Source organism: Rhipicephalus microplus, chromosome 9 (assembly GCF_043290135.1).
Source record: "Rhipicephalus microplus isolate Deutch F79 chromosome 9, USDA_Rmic, whole genome shotgun sequence".
Lineage (NCBI taxonomy): Eukaryota > Metazoa > Arthropoda > Arachnida > Ixodida > Ixodidae > Rhipicephalus > Rhipicephalus microplus.
This window is the reverse complement of record NC_134708.1, coordinates 62,630,186-62,656,030: the sequence shown is the minus strand read 5'-3', so window position 1 is coordinate 62,656,030 and position 25,845 is coordinate 62,630,186. Positions and strand designations below refer to the sequence as shown.

The 25,845-nt window shown below is 47.2% G+C and overlaps 1 protein-coding gene across 2 annotated transcripts in view; it reads right to left on the bottom strand.

The window, feature by feature from the left end:
* The window catches only part of LOC119164799 (uncharacterized), a 65,675-nt gene that overhangs the window by 11,004 nt on the left and 28,826 nt on the right, over positions 1–25,845 (bottom strand). Inside the window, exon 3 of one of the 2 annotated variants that reach the window (XM_075873729.1) lies at positions 11,226–13,259. The exons of the other annotated variant lie outside the window; for it this stretch is intronic. Coding sequence (XP_075729844.1) covers positions 11,479–12,504 — 1,026 coding nt within the window. The 5' untranslated portion in view covers positions 12,505–13,259 and the 3' untranslated portion in view covers positions 11,226–11,478. Of the gene's footprint in view, positions 1–11,225; positions 13,260–25,845 lie in introns of those variants that run through there. 2 annotated transcript variants of the gene reach the window in all.

Genomic DNA, 25,845 nt, shown 5'->3' with positions numbered 1-25,845 from the left:
GGCGTAGCAAATCGGTCGGTTATCGGACGTCCTCCAGGGATTGGCGACTGGTGCTGCCGCCCAAGGTGCAGTGTAAGCAGCCGGGTGTGCGGGCTGTGAGCGCGTGGTGTAGGATGGTTGCGGAAGCCTACGCACAGCGTCTGCATATGTGAACGGCGCTGCTACAGGCTGCATAACTTGCGAGCAGGCGACAGGAGGAGCCACAGGCTGTGCTGCATACGTTAGGGGCGCGGCCACAGGCTGCATGGCTGGCGGATAGGCGACAGGAGGGCCTACTGGCTGCGCGGCACGCTGGCAGTGGGCAAGGCTGGATAGAGGCGGCTCGTGGTGCGCAACAGGAACAGCTTGGGCAACCTCTTCCGAAATAGCAGTGCGAAGCGGGGCAGGTAGACGGGTGGTGGTCTCGTGGGTGAAGGGCACTAAAGAAAGTTGGCGGGCGACTTCCTCACGGACGAAGGCTCGAACTTGCTGAAGCAGTGGTGAATTGTCCGGCAGGGTGTCGAAACTGGACAATGACTCACCACCATGCTGAGGCTGCCGAGTCAGAGTGCGTTGCTTCTTTAACTCGTCGTAGCTCTGACACAAGCTGACGACTTCGGAAACTGTGCTCGGATTTCTTGCCAAGAGCATTTGAAATGCGCCGTCGTCGATGCCCTTCAGGATGTTTTTGACCTTGTCAGATTCGGGCATGGTGTCATTCACACGTCGACAATGGTCGACGACGTCCTCAATATAGCTGGTAAAGGTCTCGCCAGTCTGCTGAGAGCGGACGCGCAAGCGCTGTTCTGCCCTCTGCTTGCGGACAGCCGGCCGACCGAACACTTCGGCACATGACGTCTTGAAGACGCTCCATGTGGGGATGTTGTGTTTGTGGTTATTAAACCACAATTCGGCGACGCCAGTGAGATAAAATATCACGTGGCCCAGCTTGTCGGCTTCATCCCACTTATTGTTGGCGCTCACCAGTTCGTAGTGCTCGAGCCAGTCTTCGACGTCGGTCCCATCCGCACCGCTGAAGACCTTCGGCTCCCGTAGCGTAGGATGGCCAGGGCAGTTGAACTGGAGCGAAGGCGTCGATGTAGTGGCGTTGGCAGTCATGACAGGTGGTAGCGTGCGGCTTCGCAGCTCCAGGGTGTAGCAACGGGGATTAACAGCACCTTCCACCAAATGTGAAGAGGTTTATTAGCCGTTAAAGGCAGCGACGAGACAGCGTGAAGAACCGTCCAGCGATCGGCACAGCAACGAACCAAAGCACGAGCCGAGAGAGCCGGGCGTTGGCGATGCTGCTTGCTGCTGGCACATCTTCTTCTTCACACAACATTTGAATTCAGTCTACCAAGCGATACAGTTCAAGGCGAACCAGGAGCGGGACGGGATGCTTCCGTTTCTCGATTTTGCAGACGGACGGCAGGGCTAGCATGCATAGATCTCGGAGGACAGAAAGCCAACGCACGCCGGCAGGTATTTGCATTTCACGTCGTGTCCTCCAACTTGCCAGAAAGCTTCGGTAGCTTCGGCGCACCTTTCACGTGCAAAAACGCTCTGCCTTCCGGAACGGGAGAGAAAGGAAGAAAAGGAGAGGGTCATCGCCGAGCTACTGAAGAAGGGATACACGGAAGCGTTCATCTGTGGGGTGTCACACCTTGTGTACCTGCTTCTCCGAGAAAGGAGAAGGCAGCTATAGTTAATAGTTCCTGAGAGTTTAGTTTTCCAATCAAGAACTCTCATTCACAGACTGCTTTTCGCGCTCATTGGGCTTTTGCCTTTCCCCTTTTTTCTCGCGAACAGCAGGTTCTATGCCGTTCACCATGCTTTGGCTAAGGGCGATGACTCAGGGCAAAAGATCACTGCCGTGTGTTCTAGTGAGAATTTCCCAGCTAAAATTAACGGAAATGGGTCATGAAGAAAACGCTAAATCAAGAAAAAGCTCAGAAACGCTGAAGCGGGAGCACGGCGTTTTTTTTGTAATTCTTTTTGGTATCTTTTTTAGTTTTCATAATGTCGTTATTTTATTAACCTTCCACGTTGTTTGTTTGATACCTCTTGCAGTAGTCTTTTAGAATACAGTATGTCTTGTTTTGTAGCTGTTCTTTTCATCACGCGTTTTTGTGTTTTCTCACTTAGTTAATCTTTGTGAACTCCTGCCTTTGCCTTTGTTTTAAACAAATGCCCACATGTTGTTGTTTTATAAAATGTTTTTGTGTGCTCACCGAGTATGTCAGTCAGACCCAAACATCACCACACGTACAATCCCGCACGGGCCGACCGGCCTACAAATAAATTCGCAATGTACCACTTGAAGACCTTTCAGGCGTCGCAGGTCGAGGCGTGAAGTGGAAGCCTGCGAGTCTACCGCACTCGTAGGCTTCCACCTCGGCGGGGCCTCACTAGAACTATGTTGTAGGCCCGTGTGCTCAGATTTAGGTGCTTTTAAAGAACCCCAGATGGTCGAAATTTCCGGAGCCCTTCACTACGGCGTCTCTCAATTATATGGTGGTTTTGAGACGTTAAACCCCACATATCAATAAATCTAGAACTGTGTTACACATATACACGTGTACTAGCGACGCTGCGAAACAAATGTAGAATGGAACACATTCTGCGAAAGCTTTGTTCAGTGATTTCTGGATGGTGAAATAAAAGCGCCCTCTGCGACGACATGTAAAACTGATATAGAGCCTTTTAGGACTATCTGGCCAGCGCATGCTAATCGTTACACTAGTGGCAAATTCGTCCCGCCATTTCGGCCTCCTCCATGCCCAGAGGAAGTTCGCTCTACTTATGCGAACGGTTCCCTATCGGAAAAATTGCCATGGTGGATACTGGAAAACATGGTGGGCGTAGTGGAAATAATAGTGGGCATGGTGGAAATAATAGTGGGCATGGTGGAAATTATGATGGCTATGGTGGGACGTAGTAAAAAATATGGTGGTTACGCCGGGACATACTGGGTGCTATGGTGTACAGATGATGGGTAAAGTGGAAATGATGGTGGAAAGCAGAGGCTAGATAGTGGGCAATAATGGGACACTCTGCCCACCATTGCGGTAATGCTGAGAAGCCCTAAGCATATGGTGGGTGGTGCTTTTTATGGTGGGCTACATGGTGTACCAAGCTGAGAAACTCTTCCCACCATTGCGATAATGCTGGGAAGCACTAAGCAGATGATGGGTGCTGCTTGTTATGGTGGGCCACATGGTGTACCAAGCTGAGAAGCTCTGCCCACCATCGCGATAATGCTGGGAAGCAGTAAGCAGTTGATGGGTGGGCTTATAATGGCGGGCAATTTATATAGTGTACCAAGCTGGGATCTGTACACTACATGTTCTACCACCATGATTTCCACCAAAGGTTAGGCCTACTGACCGAGCCCGTACAATTGTGTTATCCGTGCTTCCGGGTTTCAGAATACACGATTACGACGATTAAGTATGACAATACAGCGCAGCCATATGGCATCAATTAACCTAAATGAAGCATTTTTCATTGCGTATGGTGTCCGCTCAAGAAGCAACAAACATCGATGCGACGCGATTAAAGCACTCCCAGAGAACGTAATTGTCTTCTCACCGACAGCCGCCGGTCACACTCGCCGGCACTTCTCTAGCTTTTGTACGAGAACTCAGACGTGGCAATTCGTGTGCTTGGTGAACCAATATGATAGTGTAATGTTTCCGGCACACTGCATTCGTTTTGGCCAAGCTGTTATGTAGTTGCTTTAGCGAAAGAGCTACAGCATTGCGCTGGCGCGACCGCCCTCTACACTGCGCGAAAAGCATCCCAATACTCAATCAAATAAATTAGGCGGGCGTATATATGGAATGAGCCTAGAAGCGTCATAAAGCGTGAGCAGATGTCGCCCTTTATAACGAGCGCGAAACGGATATGAAACTTGGCAGACCCCGCAGGTAAACTGTTGCTGCTCCCCAGTCCACTAGGTTTTTTTTTGCTTGAAGTTGTGAATTGTAAAAAAAAACAGCACTAGTGCCATTAACATAGTGGCAATCGTTAGAGGCTGCCGTTGCTTGTGTTTAATAAATGTGCAATTTTTAGTAGCAGGTGTAGATCTCGTCTATGTTGTGTACACGACAAACATAATTTAAGTTGAACCTTAAGTTTGTATGCCAACTAAGTATTTAACACACAATCAACGTGATGTTGGTGTGGCGCAGTGGTTAGCGTCTTCGAATGAGAATCCGCAGGTTGCACGTTCGATCCTCCGTGGCGCCTTGTTTTTTTTTTACGGGACGGGTGTTTTTTATACTGTTTTTATAGAATTCTTTTTTATTTTTTGTGGCAGCTCGTCACGGTGATTCTGACGTCATTTCACGCTCAAGTGTTGCCGGCACTGCAGCACCCACCATACCCACCATGCGCCATGGTGGGCGTTTCCCACCATTCACCCACTACATTAATCCACTATAATGGTGGGTGGTGGTTTCCACCATGCCCACCATTCGTTTTTTTCCAATAGGGAATGGTCCCGAGATGGAGTCGATGCCTATTTCTTTTGTCAAGTCTGGGCAGTGAACAATTTTTTTAAGTTACATAGGCTAGGCATGCACAACAAAAATCGGCTTTTTGTGTTCGAAGACATTCACGTTTCCGATGTTTTCCGCTACTTCAGCACTGTTTTTGCGTTGCGTTCGAAGAAAATAAAAGTGCGTTGGTAATGGGGGCTCACGGCAACTCACCGACGGCGTGCTCCTCAGCAGTCGAGTCTGATGTTTAGACGAAGCTTCGAAACGTCTACCGCTGCACAATCCGCTGGTGCAAGTGAACCATGGAAATGTGTTTGGAGCAGGAACGACTCTCTTAGCAGTTCTTCGGCAACGATGTATTTCCTCGAGACTGCGTTGGTGGTGGTGGCAGTGATTAGAAGAAAGAAAAAAAAACTCCACCGGGTGCAGTGCCTCGAGACTGGTTTGGTTATGGGATTGTGTCCTTGTGTGGGCGTGTTGACAAGACGAAAGATGCCCAGCTGGAGAGAGGGGGCAAAAAAAAAAAAGACTAAGAGGGCAGGATTGACTAGTCGACCCCTTCTGAATTCACATCCTCCTTTCTTCCTTTGCAGAAAAAGAACAAAAGACACGCTATTGAAGAGTTTTAGAAAATAGACCTCTCCCTGTTTGTAAACAGTGTGACGTCACTGCAGGCACCCCGCCCACGAAACCTTCTCTCGAAGCAGGTGCTGGTTGGCAAGAAAGCTCCGCCGGCGGCATCTTTCTGCATAGCAGAGCTGCGTGTCTGCATTCCTTCGACAGAAATTTCTAGATTGCTATGTCTAAAGTCTCAGCTTTTAAAAGAAAGGGGTCGCGGAAGGGTCACTGTTCATAGTGTGGAAATTCGCTCGTCGTAGATGGATGGATTTAGAAGCTTTATTTAGTGTGTTGAGAGATGCGACTCAGCACGCAGTGTGCTTCACCCACGTAGATAACAGCCATAAAAAAAATTGATCTTTTTCGAAAGCGAATGTTTTGAATGTACCCGGTGACTGGCACTTTGAGAAATATTTTCATGGCATGGGTGTAAACTTATTCAATTTCCATTGTGGAATGTGCAATGCAGTTTTAAACGAGGTACAGCATTGGCGGCAGCGTGGTTTTGAGTTGCTGTGCGTGACGTCACGGATAAGATTCTTACTCATTGTGCAAATGTCTGATTGGATATGAGTGAAAAAAAAAAAATAAGCACTTCTTGCCGTACGTGAGGGTGAGGTTAACATATCCTTGTGAAAATTAAAGTGAAATTCTGCCACTGCGTTTCTCAATAACCCAGTGAAAATTCATGTGAAGTAACACCCGACAACTTATTATTACATAGTATTGGCTGGCACAGTTACCTTGCTGCGTTTGACAGATATAACGCGTTTTCATACCCATACTGCTCCTTTAGGCCTGATACACAAACTTCTAATGTGCATTGTGGCTTAAAAATGATTGATCCATAAAAGTACAAAGTAAATAAGAAACGAAAATTGCCGCTGTTTCTATTAACACGTATCAGGTATCCGATAATATGAGTTATAGCCGTAGTGAAGGGTATATGCAGATTCGGCAACAGCACAACATTCTTATAGCTCATGAGTAGTCTTATATATCACCCGGAGACCATGCACTTTTATTTTTCTGCACACCGCTCATATACCCACTCGTAGATGATCGCGTCAAATGCATTTTTACCTTGACTAAAATGTCGGATTGTAAAGTCCCATCGACAACCGGTCACTGCAACCAGCCCACAACGAATACCAGTGTTTTCGCAAACAGGACGCATTATTCACACTGCACACACCACGCACAACATTCCCAATTTCACCGTCCTTTAAGGCGAACCAATATTGTCGATGCCTTTCAACGCACACTACACGCCACAGTCGACACTGCAGATTTTCGAAGACGATGTCACTGTTCCTCGCACAGGCCGCCGCGTGTGTTCCCTTCTCCTCAAAGAAGTGAACACATACGTTCTGTGCATGTAATGAATGATAAAAAGCCAGCGTGGCAAATATTTCATCTCGCACTTTACCACACACGTAGATGTTCTCTCACACATACCACAGCTAATGTTGCCACTTTGAGATGAAGATTAAGCTTTCAAAGGAGAAAACTTGCCCCCAAGCCAACGAACGTTGCCCCAAGCACCGAGCGACTGCACCCCACTCAGCTACCAGCGGAAGTGTTTTGCCAACCACCGCCTTGCACGTGCACCAGTGACGTCACGGTGTGACGTACCCCGTTAGAGGTGGAAAATAGATGACGATGCCGCTCCTCCTTTCCCGATCGTCAACCTTTCGCAGGTGAAGGCGCCCCAACACAACAAAAGTTTTCTTCCAAAGTTGCCTTGGGGTGTCGAACCTCGACCCTACCACGTTCCTACCACACCTGCCATGTTTGGAAATTTTAGAAAAAGTTTATCTTCTGCAAAAGAAAGCGCTACGCCTCATTTACGCTTTACCCAGAGATTATTTTTCGCCACAACTCAACCCAACTGCTGCTATTCCAAAAGTATTTACCCTGTGTAAGCTATGCTTAGTTCTCCCGTATAAATATGAAAGTATATATAATACTTTGACGCCTAATGAAATAGCAGAACTTGCCGAATGCATTTATATGCATCCTTTGTGGCTAACATAACACATTCAAGCGTTGCGAGTACCTTTTAGTTTTAAATGATTCAGCGCGAAATTATGTTGTCATTTATGTACGTCGTAGGGCTCAGTTTTCAGCGTTTTTCTCATGAAGCTACCATCTGCGATTTCAAAATATGGATAGGCTTTCAAAATGAAGTAACTTGATTGCTTATTTTAATCTAGATGCTATTAAATTTGTGCCCGTAATGATTGTTTTCATCTTGTTTTTGTGTACCTGTTTGCGCAAAACGTGAGAACTGCGACTGCGTGGGGTTGTAACATGCATGGTGGGAAGCCTAATCAAGCTTCGCTCAGCTTTTTCTTCCCATGCCCTCTGCTCTCTGAAGTACTCAATAAAATGAAATAAAATGAATTTTGTCGCCTCATAATCTTGTTAGCAATGCACTTGTCGATTGGACGGACGCACTGTCACTGGAACTGGGAGCGCCTTGGGCACACCGAGTTAGAGAGAAGGAGTGATACTGCTGGCCTTAGCGTATTTAGGCTTTGAAGCAGGGGCACTACTTAGCAAAGAGCCGTTCATTATTCAGCATAGCACCAATTTCTTTTTTTTTCCTTCGCATTTCATCAAAAGGCTCCCAAAATAATTTGCCAAGGGGCTTCAACCACGGAAGCTTGCTGACATAGGCTGGTTGGTATACATAGGTCGGACTCGCTCGCTGGATTCCGTGCCGACCGGTTGTGCCCACGCGATCTCCGACGACAGCGCAGTTCTGGCCGACTGGGTTGGTCCTACGCCACCTCCTGCCGCCTGTCCCCTACGACAACTTCAGCGCAGCTCTGGCCGAATGGATTAGCCCTGCGCAATCTCCTGTCGCCGACAAGAGCTCTCGCAAGTGGTGTCCCGTTCTCGGGACTCCTGTGACCGTGTTTCCATCTTTCCTATCTCTCATATGTCGTCGCTCGCTGTCCTAGCGCATCTATCTTTCTCTCTATACCTTAAATCCTATTCTTTTAATCCCTCCTCACCTCAATCCCTTGTGAGCTACTGTTGAGGTGTCGCACGCTCCTCCAGACAGTTACGGGGCTCACTTTTCTCTTCTTTTCCCTCTTTTAACCACAATGATGATAGGTCAATACAGACAAAATGGGATCCACACAAGGACAAAAAAAGACACTCACACAGTCTTGCTGAACGTTTAGCTGAAAGCGATATGAACAGCTTGATAATGCCTATATCACCGAGGAAACCTCGACATTAAACGACCGATAATGATATCCCTGTTATACATTGACCGATAACCACATGACTTATTATGGGGGGGTGATTAAAAAAAATCGCCAGGCCTGAGCGGAACGCTCTGCTTATAGTCACAGTGAAAGCTGATAGAGTGGCCTTTCATAGCCTTTTCTAACACTCTTTGGATAAATGCTAGAAGCACACTTGCTAAGCACCCCATAAATAATGATATCTTTTGTGTAGTGCGCTGGCATTCACTATATGGTATCCTTCGTCATTCTTCGGAGAAGCGTGGTATACGCTGAACGATTGCAACGAATTTTCGGCGTATTTCGTGTTTCATGCAGCGACTGATGACGATGAAGAATTACGCCTGAAGTGGGCATGTGCTACAGTTAATAAGTGATGAAGAACAAGCTTTTGTAATCAGTTGGAGTATTCGAGGGCCTACTCGTTACGCACTTCGCATTGTTCGCATTGTGTGACGCCCGGTTGTTCTTTTCCTGTTCTAAAACGCTTTATTACTCATATTAACGCGATTCATTTCCTGACATCAAGCCTGCCTAAGGCAATTTTGCGGACGAGTCCCATAGCTAGACTTTAGACCGGACTGGTACTCCATCTTAGAAAGCTGTTTGACCTCACCTCTTTTTTTGTTTGCATAAAACGATGTGAAGAAATCTCCATGTGCGGAACTCACGCTGTGTTAGCCATTGAGTGTTTATGGGTAACGCTTGAGCGCTTACTTTCGCGATTTGATTGTACTTTTGTTCGCTTGATTTTGTTTTTATTACGCAAATACTTTATTAAACACCATGTAAAAAAACACCGGTGTGGCTTAGATCTCGAATACTGGGTTGGCACGCAGTGGACCCGGGCTCGAATCCCTTTGTGACCTTGGTGTCTGTATTTATTTTGTGTCTTATTAGTTGCGATAGTGGTTACGAACACTGGCGGCTGCGGACGGCGCCACGCGCAACCCGTGTTATGATCTCATAATAGCTTTCACTGTAAAACACTAGGAGGCAACTTATTGGCAGTTCTTTTTGTGCTCAGCTCTTGGCAGCACACTTGATGAATGATTTGTGGGGTCTGACGTCCCCAAACCACCATATGATTATGAGAGACGCCGTAGTGGAGGGCTCTGGAAATTTCTATCACCTGGGGTCCTGTAACGTGAACCCAAATCTGAGCACGCGGGCCTCCAGCATTTTCACCTTCATCTAAAATGCAGGCGGCCGCGGCCAGCAGCTGAGTACGTTAGCCACTATAGACCTCCGTGGCAGGGCTAGCCCCAAACTTAGACACCTGTTAGATTGTGTCGCAAGGCAGCTTGCGAAAGTGAGATTTCACTAATGACACCGTTGAATTGTGTCGAATAGCAGAGGCGGCCACTTAGGTTAATGCCCGGGGGGGGTGGGGGGGGGGGGTTAGAACGCGTTTGGTATCATGCTGCTATGCTTGAGGGTGCGGAGTAAATTCCCGACTACGCCGGCCGCATTTCGATGGGAACGAAATAAGAAGACCACCCGAGAACCAATGTATATATGTGCACATTGAAGAACCCCAAGTATAGTCGCAATTATTCCCGATACCGACATGACCGCGTGCCTCATAATCCTTTCTTGTTTGGCGCATAAAATTCTAGCAATTATCGATGTTGAACAGACAGCTTTATTTCAAACAGACACACTCAATCGGAAAAACGAACTGTGCATTTGGTGAACTAAACCACGAGTAAAAATCGAAGGCCTTCAATATTTCTCAATAGCAAGACATAACTTCCGATGTTACTTAGCCAAGGCAGGCAGTGAGAAAGAAGCGTACCGCCCCGGTTCACTCCAGACGGCCAAGCTTCGAGTTGTCGTGCTGCTTTAATCGTAATGAGAATTTTGCCTTTAGCACAAGTTAGGTTAAATAGGCATTTAAACAGTTAAACAGCACGACGCCATGTCACAAAGCAAGAAAAAAAGCCGCTGCAGCGGATTCGTGTGGTCCGACCTTAAGCGACTTATCACTTTTGCGTCGACCTACGAGGTCGGTTGGCCACGTAGCCTCCCCAAGCAAACCATTTCGGAGAAAACGCCTGCATTGAAAATGGCAGTCACGGTCCGTAGAAGTTGCCACATTCTTATCTTTCTGCCAGTTCCAGCTGCTGGACCCTCGTTCCGCGAGAAAGGCACTGGGGTTTGAGGTCGTAGGAACGCAGTCCGGCTACGCTCCCCATGGACAACATGGCATCAACGAATGAGTCACAACATATACTTTGCTTGCCAGACCACCTGAATGCAACGCCTCCTATATTATTGATAAAATTAAAAACAAAAAAACGTTCTGAGATACGTCCTACCTCATTTCTACATATCACTTGAATACCAGCAGTATTTTTCGTGTTGTTTCGAAACACGCGTCAAAATTGACTATACTAGCGGCCATTCTCGTCTGCGAGAGTGGCTGAGAAGTCCGCACTTTGACCGCCAGGGCGGCGCTGCCCTCATCGTGGAAAGTTCAGCTAAGGTGGCTAGAATAATGTGGCTAGAGTACGTTCGAAGAGCACCCTTACACTAGCGGTAAATTAGCGACAGGCCTCTTATCTCAGAAGCTTTCGTTCCGATTTCACCCGGTAGTCTCAGGGTCGACGAAACGGCAGAGGGCAGCACACTTCCTCTATGGCAGCACAGCCCAAACCAAGGAGGATTTAAACCCAAACGGCAGAAGGCCTGCGCCCAAGGATGTTGCGCCTGTGTCGTGGGTGGCTTATCCCGTCGTCGTTCCTCTATTGCTATCGCTGAAAAATGATCGTCCGTGCTTGAAGGATAAAGTGACGGGCTACGCTATGAGCGTGTAATAGGATGTTTTTCATACACCAATGAAATCTTGAAAAGACTCAAAAAGTGTCACCACTTTATTTTTTCCACATTACATGAAAAATACGATATCCAATAAAGATATGACCTCAATCACTGACATATCTTTCATGATACATATCTACACCTACAGGCATTCTAGATACAATAGGTACACAGCAAACCTATACTTTAACACCCACAGCAAAATACTGAGATTCCCGACAGTAGTGAGAACTCATTAAAACCAAGAAAAACCTTGTTTTGAAAGGCTGACATCACACATCTTTGAGATGAGTTCAAGCTGCCCGTATGCGTGCTAGCATATGCTCCGTTTTCTTTTTTGTTGTCGACATCCACATCCGCACAGAGACAACGAGTGAGTGCACTTTCTTCATCGCATGCGGGCCTACCTGGTTGCTCACGTCACTGCCACTCACAATGTCCGCAGCCTGTTCGAGAATGCCACGGTTCCTATTCAGAAGTGCTTCAATGTCGCGTGTGGTGTCGTTTTCGTCAAACTTCGCGCAAACCCCGAGTTCAGTCAGGGTGTAGTTAACCCTCAAGCCCCGCAGGACAATTTCCCCTGCTGCAGACGAGATGCACGATTCCTCACACACGAGAAGGCTGCTCAGTGCCTTGTTCACGGTAAGCAACTCTGAAAGGGACGTCGCTATTTTGCGTGTCACCGTCTCGACACACATTGTGAAGTGAGTAATGGAAGTGTTTTCCTTCAGGGCATTGAGTATGGTAATAAGCTGGTGTGCACTAACAGGCTTGTCCACAGTCGCGCTAAGAATTTCCCGGAGGGTCCTGGTTCTCTTCACTAGGGAAGCTATTCCGTTCGCGAGTGCGTCGAATACTTCCGAATCAAGGTGCAGTCGATTAAGTGTCTTGTTTTCTGCGACGACGTCAAAAAACTCTCGAAGAACTTCCTCATCGACCGAGGAAGTGACCCTGACTGACAACTCGAAAGAGCATGCTTCTCTGCGGATGAGTTCGGTGAGCACCGACAGAAGCTCATCGGTCCACACGATCTGAAGCCTCTGGAAGACGTCGGCGTAGCGTTCCTGCGCCAGCATCGACCAAACTTTATCTGCTTTCACGCGACACGCGTCACCCAGACGCATCACCTCCAGCGTCGAGTTGATCGCTAGCACCTTCGCAAAGCCGATTAACGAGTCCGAAGACAACTTGATGTCGTATAATTCCAATATCTTGAGGGTATTGTTTCCAACGAGGGCTTCGATAAGAAGAGCGACACCTTTGTCACCGCCACAGGAGTTCCGAAGTCGTAGTTCCCTCAAATTCTTGTTCTGTCGCATGTACCTTGCAATCTGATTCGCGAAACCACTCCCTGAATTGTCGTAGCTCAACTTCAATGAGTGCAGACCTCTAAATACCCTCTATAATTCAGTGTCCAACTCTTTGCCTTTCAGATCGACATGAACATGGACATTACTGAGCGAAGGACATTTCTCGAGGTCGTCGACAGCCTGTTTGAACGCACCCAGAGAAATATCGTGCAGCCTGAGCTCCTTCACGGTAGGCCCCGATCTCAACAATCGGCGAAGAACAGCCGCTTCCTTTTCTGAAAGCTTGTCATACGCGAGTGTGGCGCCATGCTCTGTGATTGCTCTTCTCTCGTAGTTGCAGGGTTCAGATTTAGTGTCGTCCAAGTATGTTTCAAGACCTTTCCTGTAAAGCTTCTGAACATCAGTGTCTTGAATGTCAACAGGCTCAGTGGTGACGTTGTCCATGTTGAGGTCACGATATTTTACTGCTTTTCTTGCCTTTGGCACAGCTAATTGTGCTGTTTTTCTCTAGGTACAGACTGCAAAAAGAAGTGAGGGGGCTTGGAGAACACCGATGATGAATGCAGAAAGGTGAGGTTGCAGACGGTTGTGGAAATGATTTTCCTAGAGTGTGGCGATTGTGGAATAGCACTATATGGAAGCAAGGAACGGCAGCATTTAATGAGTCATGGCAGTTTCTAGATGAAGTCCTTCCACAGAATTTTCCTTTGAGTATACACGTCTTCAGGGAGTCTCACAAGTGCACGTTGCGGTTTCGATGGTGCCTAAATGTAAAAAAAACAGAAACCAAAGAACATTCATCAGTATTGGTAGTAGAGGTGTCATAGCTAGTACGTGAAAAATTTAAGGTCAGTACAGTGAACACCGCTAACCATGGTGTCTCAGATCTAACACTAAATGCAACACATCACGCTACCATGCACTTCATGAAAAGCAGAAGCCTTTCCACTGCTACTCAGGCAGGAAGGTGCGCGTTCGCGTTTCCACCCCTCCGTCACGATGGACAGACCACCATAAATAAAATAGTATACAACTGTGCGAAATTATTTGGCGTTGCTTGTCTTCGAAGAGGAGCTTCACGCTGTTCGCTAACCGATCAACCTACAAACCGTTTTATTTAGTTACAGCTGGTCTATGACATTATTTATGCTACGAGACACTGTACAGAAGACCATAACAAATTAACTTATACCGCATTATGTTACCACCATCACGTCGAGCACAATATGTCTGTCTGTTTACGTGGCTCTTCATTGAAAATGTTTTCAGAACAGCAAGTGCTTCAACCATGTGATATTAGTGCACACTTGGTCTTTAAACTGCATAAATTATTGGGCTTGCCACACACAGGACATATAAGAGGCCTGCTGGCTATACACATCCGGCCGCAATGTTGGCCCGTGATTACGGAGTGTCATTTGCAGTGGAGGCCCGTAAGCATATAGTTTGATGTTAGGGCAAGGATATATCGGTATTTCTGGTTACCAGCTAGCCGATGAGGCATGCAAAGTCCCGCCTTGGAGAAACTCGGCTCGTGCCCATCCATCTGAAGAAAACTGATCCGGCAAGACAACTCTGTTTGCCGACTCGGAATCTAGAATACACTTCTTCGTCGGCCCCACGGTTCAGAAAGCGTCACTTAGGTTAATTTCATCGTTCGTTTAACCTACAATTGCTGTCCTCGCAAATTTTCGTCTCCGGGGTGACGCTATTATATGCCGCCTTAGGATAGCTGTAGCGTCGTACCCGCTTCGCATTGGAATGGCGGACACCTCTTCATGCGACTTCGGAAGGTCCGAAAAGGAAAGTTAGCGTTTGATGTGCAGCTGCGCTCGTTACTACTGCTAGCGTTACCGGCTACGCATGCTTCTGAGTAAGTCGACTCAAGAGCAGTTTCTGCAAGCGATATTCGCCACGGACATGTGCTTCAAAGGCACAAAAGACAACGAAGATGCCATTGAAGTGCATAGAATGGGCGATCACATAGAAGCTTCATGTGGCTCCAAAGATGTGCTCGAGATTCTATTATTTTCTCTATTTTCTCCAACACTTTATTCCTTCTCTCAGGAGAGGGTGTTTCTAGGGTTTCCTTACAGCCGAATATTTGATATCATGTGAATCGGTCAGCACCGCAGCCCATATTTCTCCAACTGTTCAATAGCAGTATATGTCCGTCAGTTGAGCGCGTTGCTCAAGCGACAGCAAAAAAAAAAAGCTAAAAAGCCGATACAGAATCTTCTAGGGGAATCTGCTCAGTGATGCGCAGGCACACTTTATTTTACGTTGCTGCAGTCGAGAGAACCCTGTTTTTGTATCTGCCAAACATGTCAATATCTCTAGAGTCTTGAGCATAAATGCTAATGTCCTGAACGAGCCTCCGAAAGTGTATCTCATGACACCAGAACTCGACAATGTCCTAAAACACACCACCAAAGTATAATCTTTGGAGGTATGTACAATCCTTCATTTCAGTTTTAAGCGTCTTTAATTCCTTGTTTGCCAAATTCACGAAGCTCTCATGGAAATTGTTGTGTGCGTTTAGAAAAAGTGGTTAACGATTTAGAGTACTCGGTACTCTATACTATGGGAGAGCTGAAAGCTATCCCTTGGTATAGCCGTAGGAAGAACAAAATGTTGTTTTTTTACATTGCATTCTACCGTGATTTGAATGTATCCGCGACGTTCCAAAGTGTCAACCATCATAATTTTTCTAAAATCCTTTATTTTCCCAGGTTTCTCATGGTGATTCTGTAAAAGTACAGTGAATGGTCAGCCAGTTTGGGAAAGTGGCTATTGATGTACTGAATGCAAACCCTCGAGTGGTAATATTATATCATGGGCTGGGACCAATACTTATCATGGGCTGGGACCAAATTTGCGAACTTTGAATATCGCGTCTGATGCTCAACCACCTGAGCTACCACAGTGGCTATTCACAGCGTCTACATTGTGGGGTATATGTGCATTTGAACGTGGCAACGTTAGTCAACGACGCCAGTAGTCATGACTGCTTTCTTCCCATTTACATGACATTTACTACGATTGGCATACACTCTTTTTTTCTTGGCAGTGTTGTCTGTTAGTTCTCATTAAAAAAAATATCGGACATTTGAAGAAAACGTGGCGCAAAATCATGCCGTCTCCCGCCAAAAGCCACTAAATGCGCATGACATAGCCTGGTTGCCATAAGGTCGTATAGCGCTTCTGACCTAAATAGAATGCCTTCGAACGGAGCTCACGCCTGAGAAAAACAAGCAGAAGTTTATTGGCGTGAGGTATACGACTTGCAGGAAGACAGGTACCGTGTGTGTTCTGTAGATGCGATATAATGCACTGTTCTTTTCATTGGCTTCTGTGTAGCTATTCATTGTAATTCGAGGAATATGCTTCAGTTTTAACCAAAAGCATAAATTGTTTTCAAGGTTGTTATTAGTGGATTCCGAGACACTGAAGGTTTTTCAGAAATTCCATGACATCTTTTGATATGTCCCGATTCCCTGACAACTGAACACTCGGCGCATGAACGGCCGTCACAATTGAATGGGGGAGAAATTGATGTCGACGGGGCTTGAGAGTAAAGCTTGTGGAGCTCGTTTGGTGAAGCACATTCGTTAAATTAGTAACAAAATCATCGTAATACTATACAGAACTACAGACACAGGACGAAAAGCCACGGAGCGGTCAGGGATATATAGGGTTATTACACAGAAATGTGCCGAAAAAAGGAAAGCAGAATGTGTGCTCCCCGTCTTCATATTTATAACTATTGCTGTGGTGAGAGGCATCTTAAGGGTACTGGACACAGCAGTTACGTCGGTAAATAAATCAGGTAATAGTGAACTTATAATCACCCGAAACAGATGGTCGAATGAGATGGAAGAATTGACTTCCTTTTTTTTTAAGAGGCTATTGTCACATTGAAATCTTGAAAATTGGACCCCTGGTAATATTCCAGAGCAATGAAATTCCACACAAAAGCTCCGACAACCAGAATGACGTCACCGTTTCCAACGGCGAGCGTAGTGGCGTCAGTGTTCCTGCTTTTGTTAACGTATACGTGTGACATACGAGTTCTAATCAGAAGGAAACTAGGATAAGCACGCTTCAAAGTCGATCGATGACTGGTTCTGCTCGTAAAAGCTCGTTAATCGAGCCATGATACCTAATGTTAGATCAGAATCTGTGTTATGTGTATCAACTCTTGCATCTTCGCGAATAAGCTGGCGGAAATTGAGTGAATTTGATTGAATACTCAATTTATACATAAATATTTTTGTAAACGTGTGCGATCAAGAAGTCGGGAAACATAGGCGCTGTTACGACCATCATCAGTATTGAAGTTTTCCGGCCTTTGTGAAAGGGGCGAAAATATTTTGACGCATTCCAAGCGAGGGTGTGCGGTCAAGACGGGTTGGTTTCCTGTCAGCAAAACGTGAAAAGGGGCCAGGTCCGGTCTGCGCAAGGAAGGCACACGAGCCAAGAAAGGTCATTGTGAGCTCGACTCTATGCAAAGCTTTCCAGGCAAACGAGGATATTCGCAGCTAAGCCATTGCTCCTAGCCAACAACGAGGAATGGAATGTGGGGTTGAAGGGAAGGAAATGGCACTATCTGCTGCAGCCCTTGCAGGAGCCCGCCTCGGCGACGAGGGATTAGTCGACCACTCCTTCTTCCCCCCCTTTCTGCATAGGATCGGCTGAATGGGGTGGCATATTTTGACGGTATGCTGGCCCACCACTACATTGTCCTACCCAAACAGTCAGGCAAGTTTGATACGTGTACTGGCGGCCGGTTTTTCGAACCTCACCCAGCTGCAAGAAGAATCTTGGAAACCAAGATCTTCGGACGTGCGCGAAACTGGTGGCATGTGCGAAAACGTCGGTGCAGTGCGTTTGTGACCATATTTGGGCATCGTGTGGACTGTGTCCTCTCCACATGAATTGGGTGGTGTCTTTCCTCTCCTTCGTGGGTGGAGTGCCTAGACCATGGAGCGTCGTATTGGCTGAAGCCGCGGACGATGCGCCCAGCGTTGGCAACGCGGCGCTATATAAACGGAAGACTATTGTGTATTTTCAAGTTCTACAGTTCAACAGCTCTCATGTACAGTTCTTGACTTCTCGTTCTCCTTCTCAGTTATTAACCATGTAAATAAATTGTTGTCGTTATTACGAGCGCCTCATCTGACTTGTTCGACGAGGGGTCCTAGGATGGGGGCCCGCTACCAAACTGAGACCCGCAAAACCCGGAGTCGCAACAGCGCATTAAGGCGCGTTTACACTAGACAGACACGACCCCGATTTTGGTCGGCGGGCTGTCTTTAGAAGTGTCTTTTTTCTTGTCATCGGCCTATGTACACTGCAAAACACAAACAATCCGCGGGTGGTCTCTCGAAGACCCTGCCCACGCCTTCTCGTGCTCACAGTCTTTAGCTGGCCAATTCTGCAGTCACATTAGGCCCGTGTACATGGACGTGACGGGGGCAGGCTGAGTTGAGTGGCGGGTTCAGCTTACCTCGACGCGCCTGAGTTTATATGAACTCGCACGGACGAGTTGAGGTGAGCGGTGATCGCAGCGACGCTTTGCGTCGAGGCGAGTCGAAAGCCCGTCTTCCGGTACCGGTTTCCGCTCCTCCAAGCCTGCGCTCTCACCTCTCGCCGCTGTGGGCTGCGGTTGTTTACGCAGTTGTCGCTCCGACACCGCGATGGCTGTCTTGGTATTTTTTCTCAGTTTGCACCAGCTGTACTTTATGGTTGTGTTGGTGTCTTGGCTAACACTGCACAACGCGATTGCAGCAGTGGTTCTGTTGCGGCACAGCGCTCGCCGCAGGCGTATCCGCAGCCTGACGCACCGTCCCCTGTTCACCCCTGGCTGGTCTCTCCAGGAATTCGCCGTGATTCATGGCTTGTAACGCCTTTCATTTGTGTACCTGATGCTGTGGAAAATTCTTTGAAGCCCTACACGCGAGTCATTTTTTGCAATAGTTGTGGCTTGTTGCTAATACGAATTAAGGGGCGCCCTGAACCTCGTTGAAAATTTTAAATTAAAAACAGTAAGCAGTTTTTAAATGAAAATGACTAAAGACCCTCATCAATTGTTGGAACAAAGTGTACAGTTCCACCACAATTAGGTGCACTGTGTTCCTCTCTCCTCATACGCTCACCCTGTTTGGCTAATCTGATTTCTGTGGCTTTTGGACTGGACAGTGAGATCCTTACACGATGAATTTTTAATCTGAGGGCTTGTAATTTCAATTGGAATGCAATATACATTTTGAGTAAAATTTCTATCGGCTTACGTAAAACTTCATACGGCCGCATACCATTTTGCCGTAATTTTACACCTCTATTTCTATTGTGCCTCGTTTATGCTTAAAAATGAAAGTAATTTGCTATTTTTTTATATTTTTTTGCAGGTTTGGATCAAATCACTCAGTTTTTTCTCGTTGACTAAAGCTAGCAACGTCATTATTTCATCATCTGTCCCGATGGTGCGTGGAGCCCGCGAGGATGTCATCGTGCCTAGCGCGCGCGTACCGGCCGACAGAGAAAGAGCAACGTCGGAGTGATGGGGGCAGGGGAAGCGGAGACCGGGACGGGCGGGAGAGGTCACGAGCCAACAACTCAGCGCGACCGGTTATACATGCCCTTTCTGAGCGCGGCGAGTTCGGTGAACCTACCCCCTGTCTTCGGCTCGACGGGACTCGCCGCGACGACTCTCCGCCCCGACGCGTCCGCTTATACATGGGGAGGGCGAGTCCGGAAGACCTGTTTATTTCGACTCAACGCGCCCTCGTCGGGTCAATGTAAACGGGCCTATTGGAGGGACACGCAGTCACACCAACTAAACTTGCACACTTGTACCTCATTTTACGCCATGCTCCCCGCTTTGCCATTGTCGCTCTCTGGCTAGGCTGTGCCGCCCCCGCCGTAATCTATGGTAACGAGGGACAGGGTGGTGCACACAATAGGGAAGCGAAGAAAAGACTTTCGTTAGGTGCTCGAGCTGCCTATGCAGACGCGCCAGAGGCCTCGTAGAGGGCATTGTTAACTCCCCCAAGATTTCCCGCTTCGTGGTCGTTTGAAGCAAATACATGGGGCAAATTTTCGCTAAGCCACCGATCTCCCGAAGACACGCCGACAACAGGTCTGCCGATGCGTTTTGCTGGTGCTTTCGGTCTCTCATCATGTTACACTAGGAAATGCTGTCTTTTGAGGCGTCGTCGTCGCCGGCGGCTCGTCGGCCGATGGTTTATGTCTGTCTCGTGTCTTCCGCAGGCTGATGTCAGTGTCGTGCCACTCTAGTGTAAACGTGCCTTTTGCGAGCCATGGCGTAACAAGACACCAGTTGTGCAAGCTTTTGCATTGCAGCGAACAGATATATTGTCCTGTAATCAACCACGCGGGAAAATGAGATGTTTTGGCTCTCTTCAATTTGGCACTGAAACTTAATCATTGGCCGTGGCTGAAACTTAAGTAGAAGATGAAGGCTTTGGTTCTTTCTGCACATGACATCACACTCGCCATGAGAAAATGGGGGTCGCCGGCGGTGGGCGGGTTTTACAGCCAGCGACTTATAGCGTTTGTTTTGCTCTGAAATATTCTTTTGCGACCCCCTTTTGATATCTGTATGGGCATATTAGACCCTCTATTTTCAGTGTTCGCTGAAAACTCTTGACTGCTGCTTGACTGTGTCAGAGGCCCTTTATTTCGACATTCGTTAATTCGAAAAATCGAATAATTCGGAGGTGTTTTGTTCAGGCGTATGCCCTGTTGAGTAGCATCCAACCCTCGCTAGTTCGGTCATATTTGGCTGCAGACATGTTAATACAGACATATTAATACAGACAGTGGCCGATACCACGGCAAACGTTCGTTAACGGAGATTAACTGGATTTATTAAGCGTTGTGGTACAGGAACTGTGTGGATACATGCTGGTAAGAATGCTGAATGAGAGACGGGGGAGTGGTCCACGAGCTGCAGGACAAGACGAAACTCGATAACGTGTGAGCTCCAATTTCATAAAGAAAGGCAAAAAGGAAACCAGCGGAGAAAGTGAAAGTGGGGAATACCGAAGGAGTGCGGCTTGCATAACACAGTGCTCACTTGACCGCGTGGTTGCGCCATATCTGGATCCTTCTTGTTACAGGTGCACTGACGCCCGCTCATATTGGACATCTCGGAAAAGTATGACAGTTGCGCTGTTCTGAATCGCCGGCGAAATCGGTCAAAAATCAAGAAGCGGCAATGACCTCTTCGTTGCAAGGCCCGAGATTTTTCCATTTCACCAGACTGCCCGAGTTTAATGATAAAAAAAACCTAACCTAACTGCTTCAATTACAGTCGTGTCTTACTCCAGCCTCGAAAGAAAAAAATTATGAAGGCAGCATGAAAACATTGTTTTTTTTTTTGTGGATTATCGCGCCCAGTTCTTGCAACTGCAAGTGCTCGCAGTTGCAGTGCACGTTTACTGATACTACGACTGCATGAAAGTTCTGGTCCGGAAAAGTCGGTGTCTGTGGGACGGGTTTTCTTAAGTTGCCAGGAAGCCTAGCCCTCTCCACATGCTGAGTGTCAGATGTGTGGATGCTCAAGAATAGGATTAAAGTACAAAATAGTCTATGGGAACCCCCTGACTTGCTTCTCTCTAGTAGTCTTTGTTGAGGCGTACAAAAAAAAACATATTAGCGAGGTTTCACGCGGCACATGCTTGCGCAAGGGTCATAAAAAAAACACACGAGAAAGAACTTTAGCCACACTTTGGGCGTCATTGCCCTCAACAGAACAGAAGAGAGCTTAAAAAATGAACACCTTTTTTTATAACGAAAAAAGCATAAAAAGGAAAAAGGAACCCTGTCTCATTCACGGCTGTATCCAATGAGAGTGCCCACGTCGCACGCCAAATATGCAGACGCCACCGCCTGTGTTAAAAAAAAGAAAGAAAAAAATAGCAAGCTCCTAATGATGAATTGAATTGGGAGACCAGGAGCATGCACTCAAAAGCACTCTTAAAGCGCTCTCTTCAGAGCCGGCGTGTTTCAGTGGTCGAACAGGTGCAGGAGCACTGTCATCCATTGGTAGAGCAAGAGTGCTTTTGCTGCACCGAGAGCAGCCAGGAGCAGTTTGCAGTGCTCGTGCCTGAAAAGCGGAGTAGGCGAAGTACGTCGAGTCACGTGGTCCTTGAACGTCACAGACTCCAAATATTTCTTCAGCCGGCGAGCGCGGCGGCAATGGTAGCAACCATGCGTAGTTTGACACCGCTGTTTTGTACGAATAGGCTACGATGAGAGCTGGACGTTTGTCGAATGAGTCATTGCACAAGCATACTAGGTATTAGGATAGTGAGGAACATGTGGCTGATTCGCGCGTATTTTGCTGCTGCCCTACAAGGAATATGCCGGGGCTTGGAATGTTTCAGTCACATGGTCTGCCTAGAGTGCCTCGATGCGCGCGCCCCCGCTTAGAGTGGTGTCAGCTTTTGCAAGGGCAGATGCCGCCGCCTCGGCTTCGGCGCCAGCGCGACCGCCATTTTGGCGCCTCCGGCCGGTAGCTCGTGCTTGGCGTGTGAGGTGTTGTTGGGCAGTGTTCATTCCCTTACAGTTTTATGCACCCATCTCCGCATCACCATGCCCGGCTGCTGCGTGCCGCAGTGCTCGAATCACTCGAGAAACGGATGGAAGTTGTACCGGTTTCCAAGAGACCCAAAAAGAAGGCTTATTTGGACCGTTAAAATCAAACGAAACAAGTGGCAACCGACTAATACGTCGCACGTATGCAGCGTAAGTAAACATTTTTTTTTTTTAGTGCGTCGTATTCTGACTGGTCAGCATTATTTAGGGCGCCGTTGTTTTTTATTTAGGTGCGCAATGTAAACGCAGGACAGCCAAACGTCGTGCAGGGTACTGTGCGGCGTGCTCGTGTTAAAAGATCACGCTTTAAGAAAATGCGTCAAGTACGGGGGCTTCGGAAGCCCCCGTGTCGATAACATTTCATGCTGGTTCAAGGGCCTCGAGTGTGCTACTACATTCATAGGAATTGCGACTAGTTTCAGTGCCCTTGCACGGGAAAGTGTTGCCTTGGCAGCAGCGTTGTGAAATCCTTCCCACCCCCTACCCGAGGCTGTTAATTTCGTGCACTGCGCTTCGCAGCTATTTTGCTCGCGAGACCAGCTGCCGCTGTCGTGACCGTCCGCCTCGCAGCCCGAAGACAGACTTCGTGAAATTGCCGTACTCGCTCGCCAACTCGCCCCGACAGCGTACGCGTCGACCGGGTGCTGGCGGAGTTGAGCTGAACGAAAAGTAGGCAAGAGATGGGGACGCAGGAGGTGTAGTTAAACAGATGAGAATTTAGAAAGTGGAGGAGGGAGAAAATTATATGCAAGGGCAGAAAACGGGGAGTGAGTTCAGGCCGCGTGCCGGCGAGCGAGTACGGAAATCTGACGGCGCCTGACTGCTGCCGAACTTCAAGAGTACGGCACGTAGAATTCACGTAATTCACATAAGAGGAAATTGGACGTGAAATGCGCGCATATGGCCTCGCAGGGAATTAACATAGGCTCGGGTGCGTGGTAGGGGGATTTCACAACGCTTACAAGGCCTGCCCATGTTTATTCGTGCACGCGTTGGCACTGATCGGTCGAAATTTGAACGCCTCTTGTGAAATCAAGCCGTTTGAACATAAACATGCTGTTCCTGCGAAAAACTCGTAATATTACGAGGCCGGACTTCTGCCCGTCTTGTGTGTATCGTCGTATGTATACTTGGGAATCAGGAACACTTTAGTGACGAACAAAACAAGCGCTGTTACGGAGTGTTGTCATTTTTACCTGACAAATAAATTCGATTGCATTAGGAACTTGGAGGCTTGGGTACAAAGCTTTCGATAGAACGAAATATGTAACGCTCGCTATAAAATCAGACCTGGTCCTTTGTCGGCACAATAGACTAATATTTTATTCACATGAATTCAGGAATCCTTACAGATCTTCAGTGCGAAAATTGAAAGGGTTATTATAACAGCAGGCTGGGTCTATGATCGCGCTCACTGAAGTGGCTTACGTGAAAGCGCGCGTGAGCTCAATTAGTTTCCTTCTTTTTGTGCTTCAAAGTTGCTGCTAGTTCCTGCTGCGAATCATACTGAATGCATACATGAAATCTTGTTTATTGACAGTGACAGACATTCGTTTTTCTTCTGCCAGTGTGTTAATTTTTAATTCTGGTTTTATTTGCAGGCTCACTTTGAAGAGAACAACTATGAGCAACATCGTGCGGATGGCTGGAAGAAGTTGAAACCAAATGCCGTCCCAACTCTGTTCACATTCAAACGTAAGATTGAACTTTTTACTTGCATTACATAAAGCAGCACCAGTTGCAAGTACTCTATGTACCTGGGATTTCTACGAAGCTAACACCAAATAGGTCCTCATATGCTGCGTCCACATTAGTGCATAAATTCTGGAAATGCAGTCACGGACAAAGCTAGGAAATGCGAACACAAAAATGTGAACCAGACCACGCAAAATCGAAAAATACTGCTAATATTAGACGGTCAAATAATGGCACGCTATTAGTGCGTTTGGAAAGCTACATTTCCCAACTTTGTTTTTGTGATTACGTTGCATCACTTTGACTTGCATGTAAAAAAAATTGCGATACTTGAGTGTTGTGGTTTATATTTCTTGTTTGCATTTTTTGGTCATGACTGTATATACGTCTGGATTTCAGTGTTTACAGGCATGACCCACTGCACAACAGTTTTCCGCTACTTAGCACACGGTCGTGTACTGCTAGGATGTCAGGTGCAGTGGCTATGTTATTTACAAAGGGGGAAAACGGAAACCATTATGTATACGAGATCCACGATGCACGAGCCCCCACTACAGTGCGCCTCATTACCTGTGTTGCGTTGGCGTGTTAAGCTTGAAAAAAAAAACTGCACTCTTTCCTGTCTCTCTTGTTTTTTTTCTTCAAGTTTGTGCAGCAATTCAATTTTTCAAGTATGAACTAACTAGTCTGCAAAAAAGCATTGCGTGTTAAGCCCTACAATCAAATAATCAATAAACTGCATAGGGAGCGAATGTCAGTTGAGCCCTCCACAACGGCGCACACGTGTAGCTCTGGCATATGAAGCTCCAATTTGAATTAGAGCCATTTATTGTGGGGAGAAATTTTGAGCACAATTTAATTATGGTATTTTAAGACCTTCCCCTATCCCTTGTGGAAAGGGCGGGGGAAGGACAAGTGTCTTCCTCACGTCAATAACTAAGCCGGTATCTGCTGCATGTGTTACATTTGTAAAATTAACAAGCTAGACATGAACTGGCATTGCTTGAATATGTTCATGAATACATACATTTCTGCTTGCAGCACTGCCTAAGGAACGAAAGCCACCAAAAGAAAGAACTGTGCCTGCACCCTCCAGCAACGAGACCAACAAATCTCCTCCTGGTCTGCGTCAATATCCAGCTGCAGTTAAAACTACCCTAGAGACCCCACAAAACCACGCCGTTCCTGAATCTACACGGCAAGGAACATCGCGTTATGGGCACGACACCATGGAAGTTGACGACGCCGTTTCATTTCATTTCGTACTGCATTTCATTTCATTTCGTACTGCATTTCATTTCATTTCGTACTGCATTTCATTTCGTACTGCATTTGGTTTGTCTTGTATCTGACTTTGATTTTCACTAGCGGGACAACGCAGCATTAAGGCGCACAAATAAATGGCCTGTTCACTGAAATCGTGGGTGTCGTTTCATAAAGGTACACTGGTAAAGCATGTTACTCTCGGGTATACTGCCTGCACAGTGCATGAAATGGTGAGGCAGGGGAAGGTGGTACCGAATGTCAGATAATGTGTGTGCGTGTGCGTGTGTATGTGTGTTATATATACACACACACGCAAGTATATAAAGTACAGCGATTCCTGCCTTTGCAATTCGGCTGATTCACAAAGACCCAAATATTGCATTCCTTTCAGCAAGCGTAGTAATAAAAGTTCATGCGCCCCTCCGTCTTAACGACGACAACGGTTTAACGCGAATCTTTCTGGTGTGGGAGTTCGTGGCTCATTTCATTCAGTCTATGTCAGCCCCTGGCGCATTATACAAGCACAGACCACCAGTTTGTATGACGTGCGTTGTTCCATTTAACAATTAGGCAACAACAGCACTAAGAGGTGTCCAAGTTGCACCAAAAAAAAAAGCTCGCCAACGAGTACTTCTTTCCTACCATACGCGAGCACCGCAAGCGGTAATGCGCTTCGCATGCTGCCCCACTACGGCAGGAGCCGTAATGGCGGCCGTCGTAGCAGACGACGCGGCTGTCCTCACCCTCAGCGGAGCGCGCGGGCAT